Source organism: Melopsittacus undulatus, chromosome 4 (assembly GCF_012275295.1).
Source record: "Melopsittacus undulatus isolate bMelUnd1 chromosome 4, bMelUnd1.mat.Z, whole genome shotgun sequence".
Lineage (NCBI taxonomy): Eukaryota > Metazoa > Chordata > Aves > Psittaciformes > Psittaculidae > Melopsittacus > Melopsittacus undulatus.
In genome coordinates this window covers 94,415,039-94,437,240 of record NC_047530.1, presented here as the reverse complement: position 1 = coordinate 94,437,240, position 22,202 = coordinate 94,415,039, and the positions used below count along the sequence as shown (strand labels likewise).

General features: G+C 38.2%; 1 protein-coding gene across 2 annotated transcripts in view; it reads right to left on the bottom strand.

Annotated features, from left to right (window-relative positions):
- Positions 1–15,890, bottom strand: part of TNKS2 (tankyrase 2) — a 30,412-nt gene extending 14,522 nt beyond the window's left edge. Inside the window, exons 1-13 of one of the 2 annotated variants that reach the window (XM_034061808.1) lie at positions 15,519–15,890; positions 9,463–9,687; positions 8,894–8,989; positions 8,550–8,586; positions 8,168–8,243; positions 6,756–6,850; positions 5,484–5,550; positions 3,793–3,979; positions 2,764–2,885; positions 2,188–2,279; positions 2,009–2,087; positions 914–1,085; positions 125–204 (exon numbers count right to left, since the gene is read on the bottom strand). In XM_034061808.1, coding sequence (XP_033917699.1) covers positions 125–204; positions 914–1,085; positions 2,009–2,087; positions 2,188–2,279; positions 2,764–2,885; positions 3,793–3,979; positions 5,484–5,550; positions 6,756–6,850; positions 8,168–8,243; positions 8,550–8,586; positions 8,894–8,989; positions 9,463–9,687; positions 15,519–15,720 — 1,530 coding nt within the window. In that variant the 5' untranslated portion in view covers positions 15,721–15,890. The remainder of the gene's footprint in view (positions 1–124; positions 205–913; positions 1,086–2,008; positions 2,088–2,187; positions 2,280–2,763; positions 2,886–3,792; positions 3,980–5,483; positions 5,551–6,755; positions 6,851–8,167; positions 8,244–8,549; positions 8,587–8,893; positions 8,990–9,462; positions 9,688–15,518) is intronic. The other variant, XM_031044636.2, reaches the window with a different exon arrangement.
- Between the last annotated feature and the right edge of the window lie 6,312 nt (positions 15,891–22,202).

Below are 22,202 nucleotides of genomic sequence, written 5' to 3'. Positions count from 1 at the left end.
AATATTTGTGCAATACAAAGGTTTTAGCGCAGGGATCACAACTCTAAAGCAGTCAATGAAGGGTTTCTGAAATGATAATTTGGGATATAATTCCCTCTTGTTCTTAGGACAGGATTAAGCTTACTTTTACAGTATCCACATCTCCAGCCTTTGCAGCCTCCAGCAACTGTCGATCTGCATCAGAATTACCTAATGGGATACCTTCTGCAAAATAAATGAGATTGCAAGAAAGGTAAGTGTATGCACTTGAAAGAATTTGTTAAGACAGGAAATCATTTGAGTATTTCAACTATTTCCCTTTTTTAAAAAAAGTTAACCAATTATAGACAGGTTATGTCTTTTCTTACTATCTACAACTGCAGGTATTATCTCTAACACTGCTTCGCAAGTTGCCTTTAGCAACATGCTTCCGATACATTTTGAAGTTCTGTGGAACCAAACAAACATTCTTATTTCAGTTTCGGAATTAGACTGTATCAAGAAGCTTAGCTATGTGCATAACATCCAAACGTTAATCTTGAAAATTCATGTACCCCTCACATGCTCACAAATATAAAGCAGCCATTTTTTTGCTTCTGAAACTAATTCTCTATATAAAAGATTCCCCCCTCCCTATGTCTGGATTTTTCTATAATTATTCCAGGTGGCTATGAAACCATTAAATCAGTCTGTGCACCTCTAACAATCTGTGGAACTGAATCCCAGAGAGTGTATGGTACTTCAACTACACAGAGTAGGCAGTCTCCCTGTGAACTTGGTTACTGAATAAGATCTGTACAAACCAGTACTGTCTTTTGTAGAAAGCCTTTTTTTTGACATTTATTCACTATTATTTCTTGACAGCACTTGAAATGGCAAGTAAAACAAAGCACCACATTACTTCAGAAATAGATCTTGACTAAATCAGTTATACCTTGTAGTAGCTGTTGCACACTTTCAGTCCCCATTTGCAAGGCTGTAAAGCCCTGCAGAGACACAATGGAAGGATCACATCCAGAACTCAACAGCAACTTGCATGTCTGAAGATGACCACAGTGTGCTGCTCTATGAAGAGAGGTCTGGCCAAGGTTATCTAACGCATTAACCTAAAAACAACAGACAAGAAATATCACCACTGAAACTTAAAGGTATTTGCATTGCTGACTGGGAGCATTTCACAGGTATTTTTCTGACTAAAATAACATATGAAGCACATTTCCAAAGGGCATGACATTTCAAGAAACATTTTTTTTTTAAGAAAAGCAGTTCATAAAGTTTTAATTGCATTTACTGAGGAAGAATAGCCCGCCTTTAGAGGCATGTGGATAATCCAGCAGAAACAGTTACAGAATTTAACTGCATACAGAAGTTATTACTTTACTGCCATTATTCTACTCATGGCAGCACAAACCCTCAATCCCAACACTGCAGAACAGCTTTTACATGCATTGGTTTATTGTGTTTTTTCAGACTGAGAACTTTCTGTGCGTTTCAGTTAAGGTGTACTTAACAGTTTAAAACTCCGCACCCAAAGGTTACTTGTATTCCCTACTGTTTCTGCAGTTTGATCTAGGAAACTTCACTGCAGTCCAGCTGTAATTAAATTCCAGTGACAGAATCAGTTCCAGTTCTGGAGGACTCAAGCATTAGATAATGCCTCCTTTCCATTTTCTCTTTTTGTGGAAATTTGAACTAAGCATTGTGCTGATTTAACATTTGCCTTCATTGTAATTTTTACTGCACACAATATCACAAAGTCTACCTGTTACACAATTTTGTCTAGCTTCTTGTTGTTCATATATATCCCCTACATTTTTCTTCCTTAAGCATTCCACTATTACTGAATCAGACACTCTACAAGCTTTCAGTTAACAGTGAGGACTACATCCACACTTCTTACAAAATAAGACCAAAGCAACAAGATGCCTCCATGTATAGGGTTCCAATGTAAAGGGTACCATTCTCATGGTATGAAAACCTACGTAGTATGCAAACCTAAAAAGAAGGAAGTATGAATAGTAACTCATACCTTAGCTTCATGTTTCACAACTACTTCAACAACATCATTATGAGCCTTTTCTGATGCCACATGCAAAGGAGTCAAGAAGCTTTTTAAAAAAAAAAAAAAAAAGAAAAAGAATAACTCAATATGTATTTTGCAAAATCTTCTAAACAAGAAGTTTATAGTAATCATTTGTAACCACTCACTCTTTCGTTTTTTCATTGATGTTAGCTCCTTTCCTCAGTAGCAATTCACATACTTGTTTTCTCTTGGGATATGGAGATGCAGCAGCACAGTGCTGAGAACATTAAAAAGTATTACAGCTAGCTAGCAATATACAGGTTTTACTGCTTGCTGATGAGTTGACAGTTAAGAGCTGCCTATATGCACACTCAACAGCATAAAAACCCCAACAAAACAAAACATGCATAAGCTTATTAATTTGGGAGATTCCACACAAGCTTTTGTATTTATACCAGTATTTTCCAGAGCTCCCTCTCGAATAACTGCTAGAACCCTTCATGCTTTACAAAGCTCACATATGTAGCTTGCTGCTGCTTAAAACTAGACTACAGAAAACCAGTCATTTAGACAAATTAAACAGGCAATTTAGTCTTAACATTAACAACAAAATATTAATATTGCTTAACTAGACACTGGATATTCCAGGTTGGTTTGAATTACACTGCTTGACACTGAAATTTTCAGTTCTGAACTATTACCGAGTAAGTTTAGGTCAGCCACAATATATGCAAAATAATTAATAAATCCTGAAATATTACCAATGCTGTCTCATGTGTTTGAGGATGTTTGAAGTTCACTGTTTCCAAAGAAAGATGTTTCTTTATACGAGCTACATCTGATTCTCTTGCAGCCTGTAGCAGTGAGTGACCTTTGAATTCGTCTTTAAAAAGAAATATATACCAGAGGTTATACTCCTCAATTTGAGAAGCATCAAGAATAATGTTTCTTTCACTCAGATAAAAATATTCATTTGATTCAGCAGACCACACTGCAGACATTTCCAACTCAGACTTAACCTTTTATATCACTTGACAGAACTTCTTAGCTAAGTTAAAACACTACATGAATGTGCTTTGTTTCTAAACTAAAGCCAGAGACATCCACGCTGGCTGAACAAGATCTATTTTACTTGCCACTGTTCTAGTTTCTGCTCTTCACATATGTACCAATTCTAGCATATGCAAAACTCTACTCCTGACCTGCCTTTGACAAACCATTTCTAGATGCTAACATGAAGTCTAACATAGTATTTACTGGGATTTTTTGTGCATATCCCAGAAGTTATTGTTTGGCCACTCAAGGACAGGATTTGAGGGCATTCTTTCCAACTCCTTAAGTCTGCTGGACAACAGGCAATGTCTTTTATCAATTTATCTGAACTTCCAGCAATTGTGGCACATTCAAACATACTGAGCATTCTAAAGAGTTATGCTTTTTCTTTTCTTCAAACAAAACAGTGGAATAAACACGAATATTTCAACAGTCTTGATGCAATGAAAGAACCAAGTATGGAAAATGAAAGTGCACTGGCAAGGTCCTTCAGGGAAGGAAAGTTACAAACCCCATCATAACTACATGACTATAAAACTGACCATAAAATTATTTTAAAGGCCTACATTCAGAAAAACGTAGCTATCCCAAATTATAAACAATGTAATGTACTGTCTAACATTGCACAATTGCTTGGAAAGTGTAAGCATTTTTGTTAATCTGATTGCTGGCAGGTCACTTATCTAGGGAACATAAGTACATATTACAGTCAATAATTGATCTCACTTTATACTCACATGCTAATCGTTCTTTTAATTGGGGTGTTGGAGCCAAATCAATGGTGCTTTTGTTGTGACAGTTCAACAGTGTTGGGTCAGCACCATAACTTAACAAAAGAGAACATACTTCCACCCTGTTCTTAGAAGCTGCTTCATGCAGAGGGGTGAACTGCCACAGATCCATTGCATTCACACATGCTCCATGCTTGAAAGGGGTAAAAAAGTTACAATATCAAAACCATATAATTAGAAAGACTTCTATCATTAATTTCAATGCAGTAGATTGTTATAATAAAAATCAATGCTTCTAAGCAAACTGTATCCAAGACATTCTCCAGACACTAATTTCCAACATAATACATTTCAGCACATTGCAGTTGCTAATCTTCTAGTGTCTCACATGTGCATTCAAAGAATTCAAAGGCAGGGTAGTCTCTTCAGGCTTTCTCCAGAATTTCAAAGGGTAACTCTGCTACAGGTCTGTTAAAGAGCCTAATTCATATACTCTAAATCACCTTTGAACAAGCTCTAGAAAAAGTCTAAGTTGCACTAAAATACATTCATGTTCTGTGAATACTCCCCAACATACGAATGCTGAGGTATCTAGAAGGTGATAGGTACTCCAAGTTGACTTCAATAGTTTGACAGAACATGCTCTTTCCCATTGCTCCAGTTAAAACCTTAGTGCTTTGCAAAAAATAATACAAGATTCACTGGAGCTGAAATCCAAGAGGGAATACAACTCTAACTTGACAGCTAAGACACACAGCAGTGTTTAGGCAAAAGGGTTTCTCTGTCCAGTACTACAACTGTAAAGATTCACTTTACATTTGGCCTCTGAATTAAAAAAAAAAAATCAGTTTTTTTTTTTTATTTACAGTTTTTCCTAAACCAATAGAAAGACACACAGAATTAGTGGGGACTGACACATAGATAAAAGGACAACAACAGCCATTCCCTGAGCATCCAGACTTGCAGACCTATCTAACAGAACACCCCAGGTATCACAATGATAATGATTTATTGTAGCAGCAGAGAATAGGCACAAGGTCCTTTGGTGGACACCACTCACAGACTTTGCAGGCCACATCTTTGAGTCAGTAGTTTAATGCACATCATACTTTATCTTCAAGATTAACATAACCCAGATAAGCCACTTCAGTTCCAAGGGTTCACTTACATTAGGAAAATTTACACATTTCCCCTTCTTTAGTGTGAATGCTACAATTTAGAGCCAGAATTAATTTTATAAAGTTCATTCTCTTCAGAGGCTGATTACTCCTTAATTTTAAAACATTTATGACCTTCATCAGTATTTTCAAAAACCTCTGTCTTCTGAAATACTTTTCTATAGTCAACATTGGTTTGGTTTTGGTTTTTTTGTTTGTTTGTTTTATGGGTTTTTTTTTTTTGAGTGAGGGTGGAAAGGTTGATATAAGAATTTTTTACTTGGTGGCACAAAAGCATTAAGCTTTGGAGCAGTGAGAGTTACAAATAGAAAGCACATTTATAAGAAAAAAAGCTTCCTTGCAAGCAGAAGATTCTGTAGCTACAGCTTAGCAAACACTAACATGTCAAGCAAAAGCAGCCTACCGTTCTTTAAGTTTTGTAACTCAAGGTACAAAATATAAAATATATGCAACTTGCAGTAGTCTATTATAAACTGTTCTTATTTAATAATTTGCAATTTAATCTCTTCAAAGACTAACCTTTACTAGAAGCTCTGTTACTTCATAATGACCATAGGAACAGGCATTGTGAAGTGGCACCAAATCTCTATATAGGAGAGAAAGGGGCAGGATGATTATCTTAGTATGCATATTTCAATTTCAAATGCATCTGTAACATTGCAAATGGCACTGTGCTGCACCTTGATCACGTTATAAAAATATCATAGATGTTCAAAGGAAGTTGAGGGGAAATATGAAGCTGGAGAAGAACCCAAAGAATAACTTCAGCATTTTTCAAAACAATAAATGTTTAAAATAATCAAAAGATGAGCAATGTCTTACTGTAAATGAAGTCAGTCTGCTCAGACTCACAACCCTAAGCAAGAAGAACTATCTGCAGTGGATTTTCAGGAGTGCCAGTAATTATTTCCTTTTTCAAAGGAACTTTGCTGTAAAATTATCTTCTCCCTTAGAAACTAGCCAATTATTACTGGCTAAGATTTAAGGAACAATATTTAAAATAACAGCAGAACCACAGAGGTTTTAGAGCCAGCTTCATAAGCTCTCAAACCCCATGGTCTTAGGAGCAAGTGAGAAATTGCCCGAAGTGAATTCTTTCACTGTGGGCTAGTGTGGGAGAAATTACAGAATTGAATTACAACCCCAAGGGGACAATTAAAGCTGTCTGATTAGGGAGCTATTTATGTAGCAGTGAAGTGATCCTAGCAAAAAAAAAAAGGAATAAGAGTTCGTTTTCCACAATCTTCAATGTACACAAATACACATTTTAAAAATAGGTTTTCCATTATATTTTACATAACTAAACTTAGCATGCCTGTATTTCACTACACTTCCTGACATAGCAACCAAATGCTTGAAAAATGTAGCCCAAATAAAAGCTCTACGAAACAGATCTTCAATTTTTAACATATTCTTTTGCAAAAAAAAAGAAGTGCAGAAACTTAAAAGTAAGAAGAAAATTAAGACTGATTCAGTCATTGAAATATTTGATTACTTCATTCACGTGTTCAATTCATTCATATATGAATGCATTTTATTAAACAAGACATAAGAATTTGGCTAGTGATACCTAAAAGGCAGCACGTTCTATAGTTAGCTCAATTTGGATTCTACTGATTCACAGGTCTCAAGCCTGTACATTTTGCAGTTTTGTCATAACAGAAAGGTTAAAAATGACATAATGGTCTCAAGTCAGAAATTCTTCATGGCTAAAATAGTATTACTCTTCTTTACTTCTTCTCAATTTTAAACAAATTCTGTTTATTCTGAACAAATGAAAAAGGAACCTACCCTTTATCCTTAGCATGTACGTCAGCCCCATGTTGCAATAAGAGCTGTACTATTTTTACACGGTTATACCCAGCTGCTAAATGTAAAGGAGTAGACTGAAATGACAGAATATAGAATTAATCAGTAATACAAAATCAAAGTGTTGATTTTATATCTATTTTTTTCAAAACTTAACAGTACTAGTTACTGAAATCTTTAAAATAATTGCAACATAAAAAAAAGCCCAAAACCCAGAGTGCTTGAATCAGACACTTGAAAACTATGCTCATTGTTTACTGACCACTCTCAGAGTCATCAGAAACACAAATCCTGAATTTCCTCCATCACTAATACATTCTGGCAATGAAGACCTTAAAGGATTTTTGAGTCCTGCAGTTTGTCTTTTAGCCTATGCACTTTGCTGGGACAAACTACGTCCCTTTTGAAAAGGGAAATAAGATGGCCATTAGAAATTATGACTGCTAAATTATAAAGAGGACTCCCTGCCAATCAACAGATGAAGTGTAAAAATTATCAACAGAGATTGTAATCCGCATCTGTGAGTACAGTAACTTAACCATCTCTCCTGAATTCTCACCCTCCACACAGCACTTAGGTAACTGCTCTATGATCTTTCACGGCAAACCCACTCAAGCATTCCCATCAGCAGCACCAGAGGCAAAGCTACAAATTAGTGAAGAGAAATCTTATCCTCTTCATTTACAAACCCATCAACTGAACTGGGTTTGCATGGTTCCTAGAAGATGAGTCTCATGAGTAGAAGATGGGAAAATATAGATGCATAAGTGTTTTGGAGATCCCAAAATCTTACCACAAAGCCTTAAACAGGGAAACTAATTCAAACAAAACTTAAGTGAATGAGTACACATACTGAATGAGAACAATGAGGATGCCAAAAATTGATACTCAATAATCTGAACCTTCAGTAGGGCAGGGGCTGAACCCAGGGGATTATCAGGATTTTTTAGAATGCAGATTTTTAATATTTTTCATGTAGTTCCTTACCAATACTTGTAGCAATAAATGGCTTGTTCCTGAAACAGTAGCAATAATTTGCCTAGGCTGTATGGCAAGGTAAATAAGGAACCTGTGTGTATCTCTCTGTGATAGCAATAACGATTTATGAAAGGCCTCCCTTTTTTATCACTGCAGATATGAAGGTCAAGCAGAAGTTCCAATTGAAAAGGTGTTTATTGCTCCCAGATGGAAATACCTACACAGTCCTTTTAAGGTTAAAAAACAAACAAACAAAAAAATCAGCTACACTGCTAGAGAGGTACAATCATATTTTCCCACATATATTAAAGGAAATAGATAGAATCTAAGTTTACCATTCTTAAAATCTGGTCAAATAATAATTGTGAAACATATGAGAGTGAGCTGATTTTAAATCAGGTTTTAAATAAAAGTACCTTTCTGCCATCACTTGCATGACAGTTAACATTTAATGGTGTAAGTAGAGACATCATCTTTTCTTCATTTCCACTCCTGAAAAACAACATACAAAATAGCAGAAATATTTGTATTACAATTTTTAGGAGCTTGTAATGTATTACATTTTTCCTCACTATGTTTGCTAGATCTGTTTTGAACTAATACATTCGCTGATGTGTTGTCAGCATTAAAAGGAAACAAAAAAATGCATTTATGTAACTATTTTTGTAGCTCTTTTCACAGATAACAGTCAAAGCTTAGCATCTAGATGGAATGCCAGCTCAAAAGCCAACATATATATTCTTTACATGCAATTCTAAAAATACAACTAAATTACAGTTATCTTCCAAACGTTCATACCTGGCACTTTCTAAGAGCTCATCTTTCTTATATTCACCTGGAAGACAAAAAAGAGTTTCTTTAGTTGTTAAATATATATGTGAAGTCCACTACTTATCCTCCTCTTCCAAAACTTTAGAGAATGTAAGTGCTAAAAATCTGGCAGTCCATTACTGAATTAGCACAATAAATTATGTATTCAGAACACATCCCATGACTGAGACGATGAAGGCCATATGGGAATTTCTATTTAGAACTATAAAAGAGAGAAGTTAAAGTAATATCAGAAAGACAAAAACCAAAATACCGTATTATATTCATTTGCCTGTTATTAGTCATAATGTTATCTAAAGATTATCCCTTACCAGTCAGCACTGCTTTTGCAGACGGGTCTGCTAAGTCCAAAGCTGTTCTTCCATCTGTGTTCCGGATGGTTGGTTCAGCACCATGCTGCAGCAGTACTAAAAAAATGCCAAAGTTTTCCATGAGAAAACAATTCTACAAGACAAAGCCTGTTAGATGTTATCATTACTCTAAGCCACAAGCAACAAAAGAAACATCCAGTTACTGATCCTAATTTCCCCTCTCAAGTTTTTAGCATCAGAATTCCTTGATGTCACCTGTGAACAGTTTAGCTAGTGAAAAATGCCTAGACACATTTTATGAGAAAAAAGCAAAGCAGAAATGGAACAATCACAGACAGGCAGAAGGAAATCTCAGCTGACTGTGATTGACAACCACAAAAAAAGAGTAGCTATTTCACATCAGCTCCAACTCACTTCTTACAAAATTGGCATTTGAATTTAAGTTTATGAAAGATTTTTAATCTTTATACCAGTCCTAGCTTCATGGACTAAAAATGGTCTTATAAGGTTGTCAGCTTTTCACAGTGAAAAGAAATGATTCAGTCACGGGAAGTATGGGAGAAAATTACCAATGCAGACATCTGTCTTGCCCTTAATGGCAGCTTCATGAAGGGGAGTGTAATTCCAATTATCCCGAGCATTAGGATCTGCACCATGCCGCAAGAGAAGATTGACAACTTCAGCATGACCAAAAGAGCAAGCGTTGTGAAGAGGAATAAGGCCTCCATCATCTCGTGCGTGGACATTGGCACCACTTTGAAGTAAATATTCAACTACATCTTTCCGACCAAAACCTGGAAGAGATAACAGAAGGAAAGGTGTCAAGTGTGAAAGAATTCCCTGTCCCACATACACACATTAAAACAACCATCTTAAATAACAGTAACCATTCCAAGTAACAATCACAACTGGCATTCTTTATTAAAAATGCATATACACACTAAAGGTGTTCAAACCAACCCAAAATTAGATTAAAATAAATACGAAAAAACTATACTCAAGATTACTGGAAAAATAAGTATCTTGATAGGGCTCCAATGAGTCAACAGCTTCTTGAAAACACAGCAAAAAGAACACAACAGTGACAAAAATACCCTCCTTTAGTTATTTTATATTGCCATTAAACCAAACAGTATTTTGAATCATATTCTGCCAAACCACAGCCCGTTTGTGGATGGACTGACCTGGAAGCAATAAGAATGGTTACAAGTCAATGTACGTACAATTTGTATTCCAAGTTTTTTTAAAAAGATCCCAAAACATGGAAAGTATTTTATAGAAACACACAGATAGTATTTTTTAAAAAGCAAGTAAGCAGCACTGCTCCCAGGTTCAGACTTGAAGTACGGCTGTTTGCTTTCTAAGGAATAATTAACATAATGCACACATAGTTTCCATCTTAGAAATGATCACTTAAGCAAATCCTTAGGGACACAGAAGGTTTATCTGAAACCATGCTCTGTTGAAGAAATTTATTATAAGAGTATGCACAACTGTAATTTAAATATATTCATAATGCCTATTTTCAGCGATGCCTAAAATTATTAGAAATATTTGATCTTGACTGAAGCACAAAAGTGCTGTTATACATTGAAGCTTTTTTTTTATTATTATTTTTACAAATCTGTCATTCAAGTTAAGGGACAGCAAAAAAATATTCCCACTTTTACACTTGGAGGTAGAAACATATCACAAGGTAAATGCTCTTATAAAACAATTTTACAGCTACAAGTGTTTAATTTCAGCTGTACCTTGTGCATTTATATATCAGCAGATAAATGAGGACATCAAACTGCATCAACATTTTCTTGAACATCTTCACAAGAGGCCAGAATGACCTAGGACTTCTGCTTGCAAAAATTAGGTCCATCTGGTTACATTCTAAAGGCCACTGCCTACAGAAATCCCTCAAAGGTTTCAAGAAGGTCACTTTGGGTCTTAGGGATTATTAGGGCACGTAAGAGCCATATTTGGGTATGTCTCAACTTGTGCCAAGTACCTCCTGGGAAATAACCCCCACGTGCAGGACCTGGCTGACATTCCTTGCTTCAAATACCTGAGTTGCAAATCTGAAGAACTGGGGGAAAATCAAGTCTTGAGCTTTTTCCTCAGAGGGAATCACCACACTGTTGCCAAAATCAGTGATACTCAAATTGCAGCAAGTTTAACTTTGTTACAAATCATTTATGGAAGGTCAGGAGCCAGGTATAAATCCCTGCAACCACAAGCTAGAAATAGTTTATTCCAGTAGCTACACAGTATTTCAGTAACAAAGTCACAGAAACATGAGAGAAGTGTCAGGATTTTAGTTACAACTGAAGTTTTCATTTTCAGTTAAGTTCCAACTGACCTTTGTCATAACATGCTCTTCACTAAACTCAGCTATTTCCAAACTGTCAGCAACCGAAATCCTGGAGCAAGAAGCACTTTCACCTTCACTATTCGAATGGCAAAAAAAAAAAAAACCATTGCCATTACTAGGCAATTTCTGGATCCTACCTTCTGAGAGATCTTTCATGCAAGCTGTATATGCCACAGGTAAAGAGGCCTGGAAAGGTATTCAGAAAAGCCTTTCTAAAATTCTGTCTTTCCTTCTTTTCCCTCAAAAGCCTGGCAAGCAGACCACATTCCCCACAGATTTCTGATTATTATAAAAATAATTTTATGCGAAAATTTTTAATCTCAGGATGAACTCCAAGGTGTTCTCAAGTAACAGTCACAAGACTATACTGGCAACATGCTTCAAGTTTTCAAAGTAAATTACCAACAATACAAATCTTAGCTTGCTAGTACCTTGACTACAATAGAACCACATACTGTACAGCAAATTCTGTTTTGAGTCTCAAGATTGCAGTTACCCATCTTTTAACAAACAGAAGGCACTTTACCTATCCTAACAAAAAACAGGAGCTCAGCATACTTCAGATGAAAACTGTATTAGATATATGGTATGTGTAGAAACAATTTATCTGTCCAGGCACAGTAAACCACATTCACTGCACATGCATGCATATTTCTGCTGCCAAAAAAAAAAAGTAATCAGTGCCTATACAACATATACCTATGCAGCCATACTGTCTAGACAGTAAATTATATGCAGCGTATTTCTCATTCTTAAATTTAGCTTTCATAACTAAGACATTTAAATATTGTTATTTTTATAAATGTGTCCAGATTTTTTTCTTATGTCTTCAAAACATAAAAAAATCTGTTTCTAGTTTGTATACTCAAAATTGTCTACATTATTTAAAGATCTACATAGATGTGACTTTTCACAAGTGCCAGAGCCCTGCAAACACATCAAAGCTGTTACTTGATGACAGACTGCTTGGTATCTTATCTTCTTTCAGTATCAAAAAATGTTTTCCAGAACTGCTTTGGCCATATTAGAAAAGCCTCTGATCAAATTCTCTCTCCAGATCTCTGCTAGATAAACCACTCATTCCTGTACAGAAGGTGTTCTTGTCCCCAGAGTTTTGCTGTATAGCCATGTTTTTGAAAGTGAAATGTCCACCTTAGCAGGAATTAACACCATAACTGAAAATCAGCTGTGGAGAGTTCACCTGAATGCCCTCTATTTAGTACACAGGTTCAAACAGGTAGAGCTCATGAGCAACCCATAGCTTCTCTCTCTGCTCAAAGCCTGCGTCCACTTGGAAAACACCCTAAGCATAGCAACATCCCTAAACTACCTGTAGTTACTTTAATGTTGAGACAGGAACATTTGCATCATACTGATCTTTGTAACTTCGTTTCAGCACTGAGTGCACAGCAGGGATTCCTTACTTCCTTGTGGAAGCATTTGCGTAACAGGGCACCATATATGGGAAGAGAAGTATTTCCTCATTATTTTCTAAAGGGTGTATGTGTACAGAGGGGATGGCCAAACTCTTTGCGATAGTCCCTGTTTCCTCTCATTTTCACTGAGAGTGGAAAGGGGACAGCCTTTCACACAGGAAAGTGAGCCACTGTCTAGTGCAACAATTCCTCTTTGCCATTAGTTCATTGAGAAAAGAAAAAACAACAAAACCCCAAAAAAATCCCAAGAGCAAACGCTGTCACTTTTAAGGGGTGGAGGTTTTATAGGATTTTGTTTGGCTCTTAAGCTTCTACCAAAAGACCAACTAAACAGTATCACAGCTTACAAATGCACAGGATAACTGAACATCATGAATGCTTTATTTCTTGCTGCAAAGCAGAAAGGCTACTCAGGGCCTCCAGCTGACATTCTTCTACCACAGCAGAGTAGCTCACTGCACTTGTCAGCTAAAAGTCTGTAACTTTCTGGAGAACAAATCCTCACTATTAATCACAGTAGAAACTTGTAGCAGCATATGAACAATAATAATAATTAAAAAAAATTACAGTCACTGTTGTCATAATTGACATTCACTTAATTTTGACAGGATGAAAAGCTAACAGAAACAACTGAGCTCCAATTCTTCTCCCCTGCCTAAGGCATTCATATTTTCAATAAATTTTAGTTTGAGGGAAAAGCATTTTGGTTCCTGCCAAATTCCTAAACCCTTGTGATACTTTTCCAGTTTGACAGACACTGCGATGAAAAGGGTTGACTTCAGTAAGTATATGCAGCTTATAGTGAGAGAGGACTGTGCCTATTATGTTGTGAAGGGTGGTAGGCCCTTGACTTAAGTGTCAGTACAACCTATCTCCACATACAATTCTGCAGTACAAAATCCAAAGAGCAGCCTTCACCAAGATGCCAGTATGTATTACATCTAATAATGACACACACCCAGGGAGAGCTTGCAGTATTTTTTAAGTATATTTTAAAAATATTTTAAAATCCATCTTTCCAGAATGACACATAGAAAAAGAGGAATTTGTTTTATTTCTTTAAATTGCTACACAAGATCTGGGAAAAGACTTAAAAACTGGAACCCAAGTTCAAACCCCACAATGCCACTAAAAAAGACCAAAACGTCAACAGAAAAGCCTCTCTGCATACTTCAGCTCCACCTCTTCCACAAAACAAGTCTTGAAGCTGAATGAAACTAGTCAGAGAAGTTTTGTAATGCACCTTCTGAGAACACCTAGTCATCTAGGCTAAACAAAGCAAGAATACAACACACTTTTGCTTTTACTTCCTGGAATGTAATTCCTTTAGAGCCAGAAGACAAAAGAAGCTACTATTATTCCACCTATGAATAATGGTGGAAAAGCAAAACAAAAAAAAAAAACCCAAACCCAAAATCCAAGAGTTACTCATGTCCATCTTTCTCACTGACTCTATTGCAGGTAGGCTGACACCAGCTAAGTTTAACGTGAAGCACGGGAAAACAATTAAATTGAGAAATTACACAAGTATTTTATGTCACAAGTGAACCAGGAACTTTTGACGTCTCCTACAGTCACCTGAGAAGAGGAATTAGTTTCTCTGTATCAAGTCTGAAGCAGACACAAGCATGACAATTGCCTCTAACATACCAGTCTGTTATACAACACTGGAAGTTTAAAAACTACATTAACTTATTGCTATGCCCTTTTTAAAGAAAAGGCTCTCTATAGACCAGGAGTCTTTTAAAGTCAAGACAGGTCAACTCCTGTCCAGAGAAACTAGATCACTATATTACATGAAGAACTCCTTAAACACAGCCTGCTGTAAAATGTACTCATGTGTCTAGAAGTTCAGCATTTACTATTGCAGCACTGCTGGATATAAAAAGATAGCTGCAGATTTTTTTTCCCTGTGACAGGATATTTTGTCTCCTGGGCCCTCTTGTTGACCAAGTTTCTTAAATCTTTGAAAGCAGCTGTCCTGATGAGGTTTTCAAGAACTTAGACCTGTCAGAGCTACTGGAAAGGACACCTGAAGTAGAAAACTCTTCTAAAACCACTCAGTAAAGAAACAAAGTTCTTTATTACTATCCATATAGTTTAGTTGAAAGAAGCTGCTCTGTTCTGCAGCCTGCCAGCCTTGGGGCTCGACATCTAATGCTGTAATCAAATCAAAACAAACATGAAAACAACAGTCACAGTCAGGTCTTTGTCTGAAAAGGTGGGATACAATCCTCTGGCCTGTTGCCCGCAGAAGCAGTTGTTCTGTGATGTCAGTTGTTTGCGCATCTAAGACCCGAATTAACAAAGTCTATTTGTTAAAGACACAAATGCAGTTACTCTTCATGGGTGACATTTTAAAGATTAGCAGTCCTGCTAAAATCAATGGAAAAGGCACCTGGGGCATATGTTACCTGTCAGAGCTCACATGCCACAATACGAAGAGTCTAAACCCCAGTCCAGATATCCCCAGCACCAGCTAAGGTTCATTTAAACACACAAATTATGAAACAGAAGGGCAGAAACAAGACGCCACCCCTACCACTCTGCAACCACTACCGCGCGGGTGACACCGAGCCAGCCACGCGGTTGTCGGGCGGACATCGCACCTACAGACACCCACAGGCCGCACACGGGGGCTAGCGAAGCGCCCCCACGGCGGGGCCCTCTAAGATACAGCGCACCCAGGGCCCCTCGGCGGGCCAGGCCCCACGCAGACAGGGAAGCGGAGGTGGGTGACCCAGCAGCACTCCTGGCCCCGGCGGGGCTGCCCCCCCGTGTTCCCCTTTCCCCCACAGAAGCGGTAACGGCGGCCTCGGGCCGGTACCTGCAGCGAAGTGCAGCGGGCTGGACTTCCTTCCCGCTGTGTCCCGGCTGTTCACATTCTCGGGCCGCACCAGCCGCTTGACCCGCTCCACATCCCCGTTCCTGCAGGCCTCGAAGAGCTCTCGAGCCGGCTCCGCCGCCGCGCCGCAGCCCGGCGACTCAGACAAGGCGGCCGCTCCTCCGGCGCACCGCCGCCCCGCCATGCCGGGCCCGCCAGAGGCGGCCGAGCAGACCCGGCCACCCCGCTCCCAGGCCACGACCCTGCGCGGCAGCAACCCTCAGCAAGCTCCGCTGGGCGGGGCGCTAGGGCCACCGCACCTCGGCGGAGGGATCCGGGAGGACCTTCCACGGCACCACTGCCGGCCTAGCTGCGCAGGCGCCCCGGGTGGCTAGGCACGGGAGGCAGATCGTAGCGGGCATGCGCAGCAGGGCTGCGGCCTGCGGGCGGTTAGGAGTGGTGGTTGGGGTCCGGCAGGGTTTACCTCTGGTGGTGGTGTGTTTTTTGTGCTCTGGGAGGTGCTGCCGTGGCGGATGTGCCCCGCCGGGGCCGGGCTGCAGGAGTTGGGATTGAACCGAAGGGGTAGTGATCTGCTGGCTTTTTCCACATCACGGAACTCGTCTTGTTTCAACAAGTGCTGTTCTTGTCCCCGTCTGCTCTTCGCTCTCCCACTTACTGCTGCTGAAGCAGTCTGAAACTGGATTCCTGTTAATGCAAAACAGTTTTGCAGTACACTTTTTAAATGACGGGGAGGAAGCAAGATAAAAGACACCACTCCTCACATAGTGTGTCGTTAACTTGCTGCCCGCTCCTTTTTAAGGAAAGACCTGTAGGACAGAAAGTCAAATACAGCGCTAGCAGTTTGTCCCAGAACAGAAATGTTCCTTTGCTGCTTACAGCAATTAAATACAGATTACAAGTTAACTATTAAGGGATTTTTTTCTATGAAATGTGTAAGACTCGTGCTAATAACATCATATGTTGCTCAAAAGGAAATTAAGTGCTTGCATAGTGACTATGAAATCATATAAAATAGAATTTACATACTGTTAGTTGACTTTGCCAGTTCAAGGTTTTGGAAGAGAGCAGAAAGCATCTCTCTTCCTTATGTAAGCCACGCAACTGTGATAGGGAAGCTTGAGCCTAGATGGGACTAACTAGAAGAGGATTCAGTTGGTAATTTTGAAATGTAGTTTTCCACTCATGCCATAATAAAACACATTTGAAAAGGTAGTTGAATGGGGTCAGTAGCATGCTGTTCCAAAGGCAGGAAACATAAGTTCCTCCAGACTCAACTGAACTTGCAGACTATTGTTACACTAGTAAATTAAATGGCTTAAGAACCAGGAAAGTGATCCAGCTACTAATTTGTACAGTTTAGTCATTTCCATTCTGATAAACATCCTTGTCTGAAACAAGGCAGCTACATCTAAGGTGACTGTCACTGGTGCATACTAATGCCTAAACTGTACCCAGGAATTTTTCTGGGGAGACTACTAGCTGTAGCAGGCCAAACCCATGCTACAGGAACAAGCTGAGGTCCAGTGCCTGTATCTATTGCCTGGCTCTGCTCAGTTTGCTAATTTACACATAGCCACAGTTGAAGTGTGACAGAAGAACGCAGCCAGCACAGGGACAAAACCTGTGTGCTTTGAAAAACAGATGATGCCTTGGTCATGTATTTTCTGTAATCCCACTGGCTTTTCTGTCAATGACCTCTTGTCATTGTGCTTGGCAGGCAGGGAGGAGTCAGGCTATGACCAGAACCCCTCTATCAGCTTTGTCACACATACATAATTCATCTGCTGCTTTGCATATAGCCATAATGTTCCAGCATAAACTGTCATCAAATGTGGCTCACAGGCCTGCAGCCATCTCCAACATTCCCAACTTCTCCAAAGTATGCCTGTTGAAAACTTCCCTTTCTACATGCAGGCTCCACAGACTGAAAGCAAGACCTGCATTTGTATCTTTTATTAGCCCCATTAGCATAGCTGAAAAAATATATGAGCTTTTGAGTTCATAAACCCTTCTTCAGACAATCAGCAGAAGTAGCAAATGCACTAAGTTGGCGGCTTCCATTTCAAAACTGAAGAACGGACCATGTATCTGATAGTCTGCGGAAGTGTAAAGACAAACACATACTGCTCTCCAGCTTTTCTAAAGAAGTTTAGAGCAGTATTTCACAAGTTCAGTATAAAAATCAATGTTTCTTCTCTTGGCAAAAGCATACATCAAGTGCTAATGGAAAAAAATATCTGGGTTAGAAAAAGGGCAGGATTATAAAGAACATGATCTAAAATAAGCAAACTACCTATTCTTTCCACATCATTTTACCAAAAAGATACTATTATTCTATATTGCCTATTGCTTGACTTCCTTTTCCAGTATGGCTTCCTGATAGCTTGAGTATAAAACTTTGGCAGATGTCTGTGAATGGAAAACAATTTTAGAAAAATATTATACTGTAGGAGCAGGATTCAATTAGCCTTCAGTTCAGTGAATCAAAGACTCTTGGCATATTTTAGGATTGGTGTATTAATAGACTTCACACTAACTTTTGAGATTCACATAATAAAATAAATCTACTTTTATCTATCTGTTAGGTTGTTGTTTTTCTTTTTGAGAAAATACCCTGTATAATCCAGTCCTTTTCTTCAGCCTTCTGTATAACAATATGGTTACACAACCACAGCTGAGATATAGTGCCAAATCCCACCCATTATATGTGGTAGGAGTTTGTCTAGAGGAAGCAGGGGCGTCTTAACCCACCTGTTATTACCACCACCAGAGACGTTCAGCCATTACCTCTGCCTTTGCAGCTCACCTATGATAGTGGCATGACCTGGCCTAGTAGATATATATGAAAGTGTTTTTGAAGTGTGCTTAACTAGTTTAGTTAGAAACATGCTTGATTGGTCGCTAGAGGGCAGAAAAGAAGGAGGAGGAGAAGAGGGACTGTTCTGGTTAGAAAGTTAGCCTTAAAAATAAACTCTTTTTCTTTCTGTTTAGGAGATTAAAGTTTGCTTATAGGCAGAGACATTGGCCATGTCAGTCTGCAAGACAGTCCATCAGATTTAGAATCTTTAGCTGTCAGCCCTTCATTTTATGAGCATTTCTCAGCTCTTTCTAATTGGCTTCTGCAATGGTTTGCTTTGGTCTTGGAAGCAAAGTGAAATGCTAGAATTACTGTGACATTTCAAGTGTTCAGAAATTTAGCTTATTCTAAAAGGAGAATGATTTAAAATTTATTCAATTTGAAGCATTTTCAGATGAGACTTGGGGAAAAAAATCCAGCTGGTAATAATTAATGCTGTACATACATGCCTATAAAGAAAAGAGTTAATTGTGGAGAGAAGCAGAATGGTCTATTGTTTAGTTACTAAATTTTTAAAATTATGAATGGAAACTTTCTCAGTGCAAGCTACTTTTTCTAAATGAGGAGAGGGTGATCAATTTAAGAAAGAGCTCACTGCAAAATCAAAGCAGTACAGGCTGTACAACTAGATCTATAAAGGAAATTGCTTTCTCCCTTTCCTATTCCTTTCCCTTTCCCATCCCATCTATCAAGTACTTTGGTGACTCATATTAAACAAGCAGGAGCCAGTTCCTTTCCTCTGCCAGTCACTCGTCTGTAGTTAGTGGTATATTACATGTGCTAACTTTGTTTTACCAGTAGATGGGGGTAAAGTGGAATAAATATAAAATGTTTTGGAATTATAAGGGATTAAAAAAAAAAAGGTAAATGAAGAAAGACTTGGAGAGGAAACACAGAGAGACTGAGCATTACAAAGAGGAGCAAACAGAGCCAAGTGGTCCCTCTTGGAGAAGGGGATACCCTCTGAGTTGTTGAAAAGCTGTAATGGTAGGTGATTTAGTTACCAAAAGTCTATATCCTTGTATGCAGCAACCCAGATACCTGTTCAGCAGCTTGGTGACCAGCTGTGGAGACAGCAGTTCACATGATAGATTAGAGTAGGTTCTTTTCAGTGGTAGGTAGAAGCTTGTGATCCTGACACCAGGACCACAGATAAGTGTATGAGATTATCCAGGAAAAAAAGCCTTTAAAAAGCTTTTAGGACCCTTGTGATTTCTTTAAAATTAAAAAAAAGCTAGGACCCTTGTGATTTCTTTAAAATTATTCCAGTTTTGCTGTCAAAGAATGACAGATAAAAACATGTCTAGAGGGCTTAAAGAGAACTTTTTTGTTTTCCTGTAGTGCCTGGAACATGTTGAGGACAGAGAGCTGTTTCAAAAGCACAGACTCCACATATACAAAATGGAATGATGTGGGCTGCCAGCACGGGAACATGGCAGAGACCTGAGAAGTTATTTGTTATTAAGAAGAAAGCCACAAGCAGCAGAGGCACAGTAGGGCCAAAGACTAGGCCATTGACTAAAGATGCCAGAAGAGTGGATTAATTTGCATCTCAGATAGGAACAATTACATGAAAAAGCTAAAAGCAAATAAAGGTAAACTGGAATGTCTGTCCAACCATGACATACTAATCTGTTCTGAAGCTGATCAAAAGAAAAAATCGTGGGCTACTTAGGTTATAATCTATCTATAACCGACTGAGATGGGAAATCATAATTTTCTTGGAAAAATCATCTTAGAGGGAGAAAATTTCAGGGGAACAAGAAATAATGAGAGCTTCTGAATGCATTTAAATTGCAGTTCCAGTGACATTATTTTAACAAATTTCAGTATTAGTTTCCCATCCCAACTGAAAATAAACGAACACAAAACCCAGGCTTTGGGGAGATTCAGGCATCTTCACCATCTGTCCTGGGTATTTATCAGAAGCATCCTGATCCTTCAAGTAATTAACAAAGCAGGCAGGTTTCTCACTGATGTACTCTTAATTGCCTTCTGAAGTACTTTATCTCTCCATTGATGGTATAAGAAGCCTATACTTTTAATCTGGATACCTAAATTGCTGCCTATAGTATATTATGTAAGTACCATACAGAGTATGCAGTGTGAAGGAAGACAAAGAAACAAGTAAATGTAATGACTTTTAAGTGGCAGTGTACTACTACAACTACTTGCACATTGATTGGCAAGATGTTTTTGAGAGGCAATTTCTCAACAATTCCAATGATGGCTTCTTGGAACAGTGAGTTCCATAGTCTGGGGAAAAAAAAAATAAAAGAGCCTGAATTTGACTTAAGCCTGAGCAATGCAGTTACTTGGTTCAAGAAGTAATTACAGTTTTGCCATGAAATAGTAATGATCAAATCCAATGACTTTCAGTATTTCTAATGGAAGGTTTCTACTGAAAAGCAATCTGTGGCACTGATTCAGAAGAGGAATTGTGATTAAAAGAAGGAATGTTATTCCAGCAGTATCAAAATCAGATATGAAAACATTAAAATCCTAAGACCATGAATTCTTATGTAGATTTTAACTAAGTGACAGAAAGTAGGAAATGGGTTCAAAAGGTTAATGGAATCATACTCTAATGGTCACAAATTGTTGGTAAAAACCAATAAAAATATAGATGGGATTTTTAAAGGAGGATTTTAAGGAGTGAGCACAGTTGTGTCTTGCTAACGTAAGTTATCACAGAGATAAACCAACACATGACAACTAGAAACTTCTCCTTTGGGGTGGTTTTTCCAACATCTCATAATTCACTGTAACAAGTAGTACTGTCTCAAGAGGGTTTTAGTACATTTTGCAAGAAATATTCTTGGAGAAAAAACATTTTGTGATTCATTAAAACAGTTCTTACATTCCTGCAAGCAATGTTTAAAATAGCCATCCAAAGACATTTTTGCCTGTAGCATATAAATCTCAAAAGACTCAGACATTTACCAGGTAAACATATTTGCATTCCTACCTGAATGCAGAGTGGACAGTCACACTGCATTTAAGTGGCTAATTCATGAGTAAATTGAAAACAGAATCTATTTATCAGACCTCTCAGATCAAAGTGAAGCACCACAACAGCTTCTAGAATTAGCTTCTAGAACAGTTTGTAGAATTAGGCCTAACAAAACAGAAAACCTTGGGTAGCCAAAATTTTCTAAAATAATTTTATGATTGAACTGTCTTAAGAGCAAACTAAATTGCAAAACTAAATTAAAAGTCATTAACTAGGCTTAATTTTGAGACTCTGCCATGAAGGTCTCTATTTTTGTATATAGTACCTGGCTAAGTATGTGCAAGATAAAAATCTTAACCAGTTTCACAGATGCTATACAAAGGATGTGCTGGATTTTACACTATAGTGTATCACTGCAAAGGTTCAGTGAGCATTTAGAGCAAGGATGGACACTGAAATATGATAGCAGACTAAATCCTTATCTACAACAGGGTGGGTTTTTTTTGGTAATTTGTCTACATAGGCTGCAAGAAAAGAATCATCTTTATTTTGCATTCATTCACTGACAGATTATTAATATTATGTTCAAAGAGACCTTACCAGCTACAAATGCTGATACATTACCAAAGTGCAAACTGTTTAACTGTTGTGATTTTTGTATTTTCACTTGGATTACAGCCAGCATGGCTTCACTAGGGGAAAATCCTGCCTGACCAATTTGGTGGCCTTCTATGATGGGGCTACAAAAATGATGGACAGGGGTGGAGCAGTTGACGTCATCTACCTGGACTTGTGCAAAGCGTTCGACACTGTCCCACATGACATCCTTGTCTCTCAATTGGAGTGTCCTCAATTT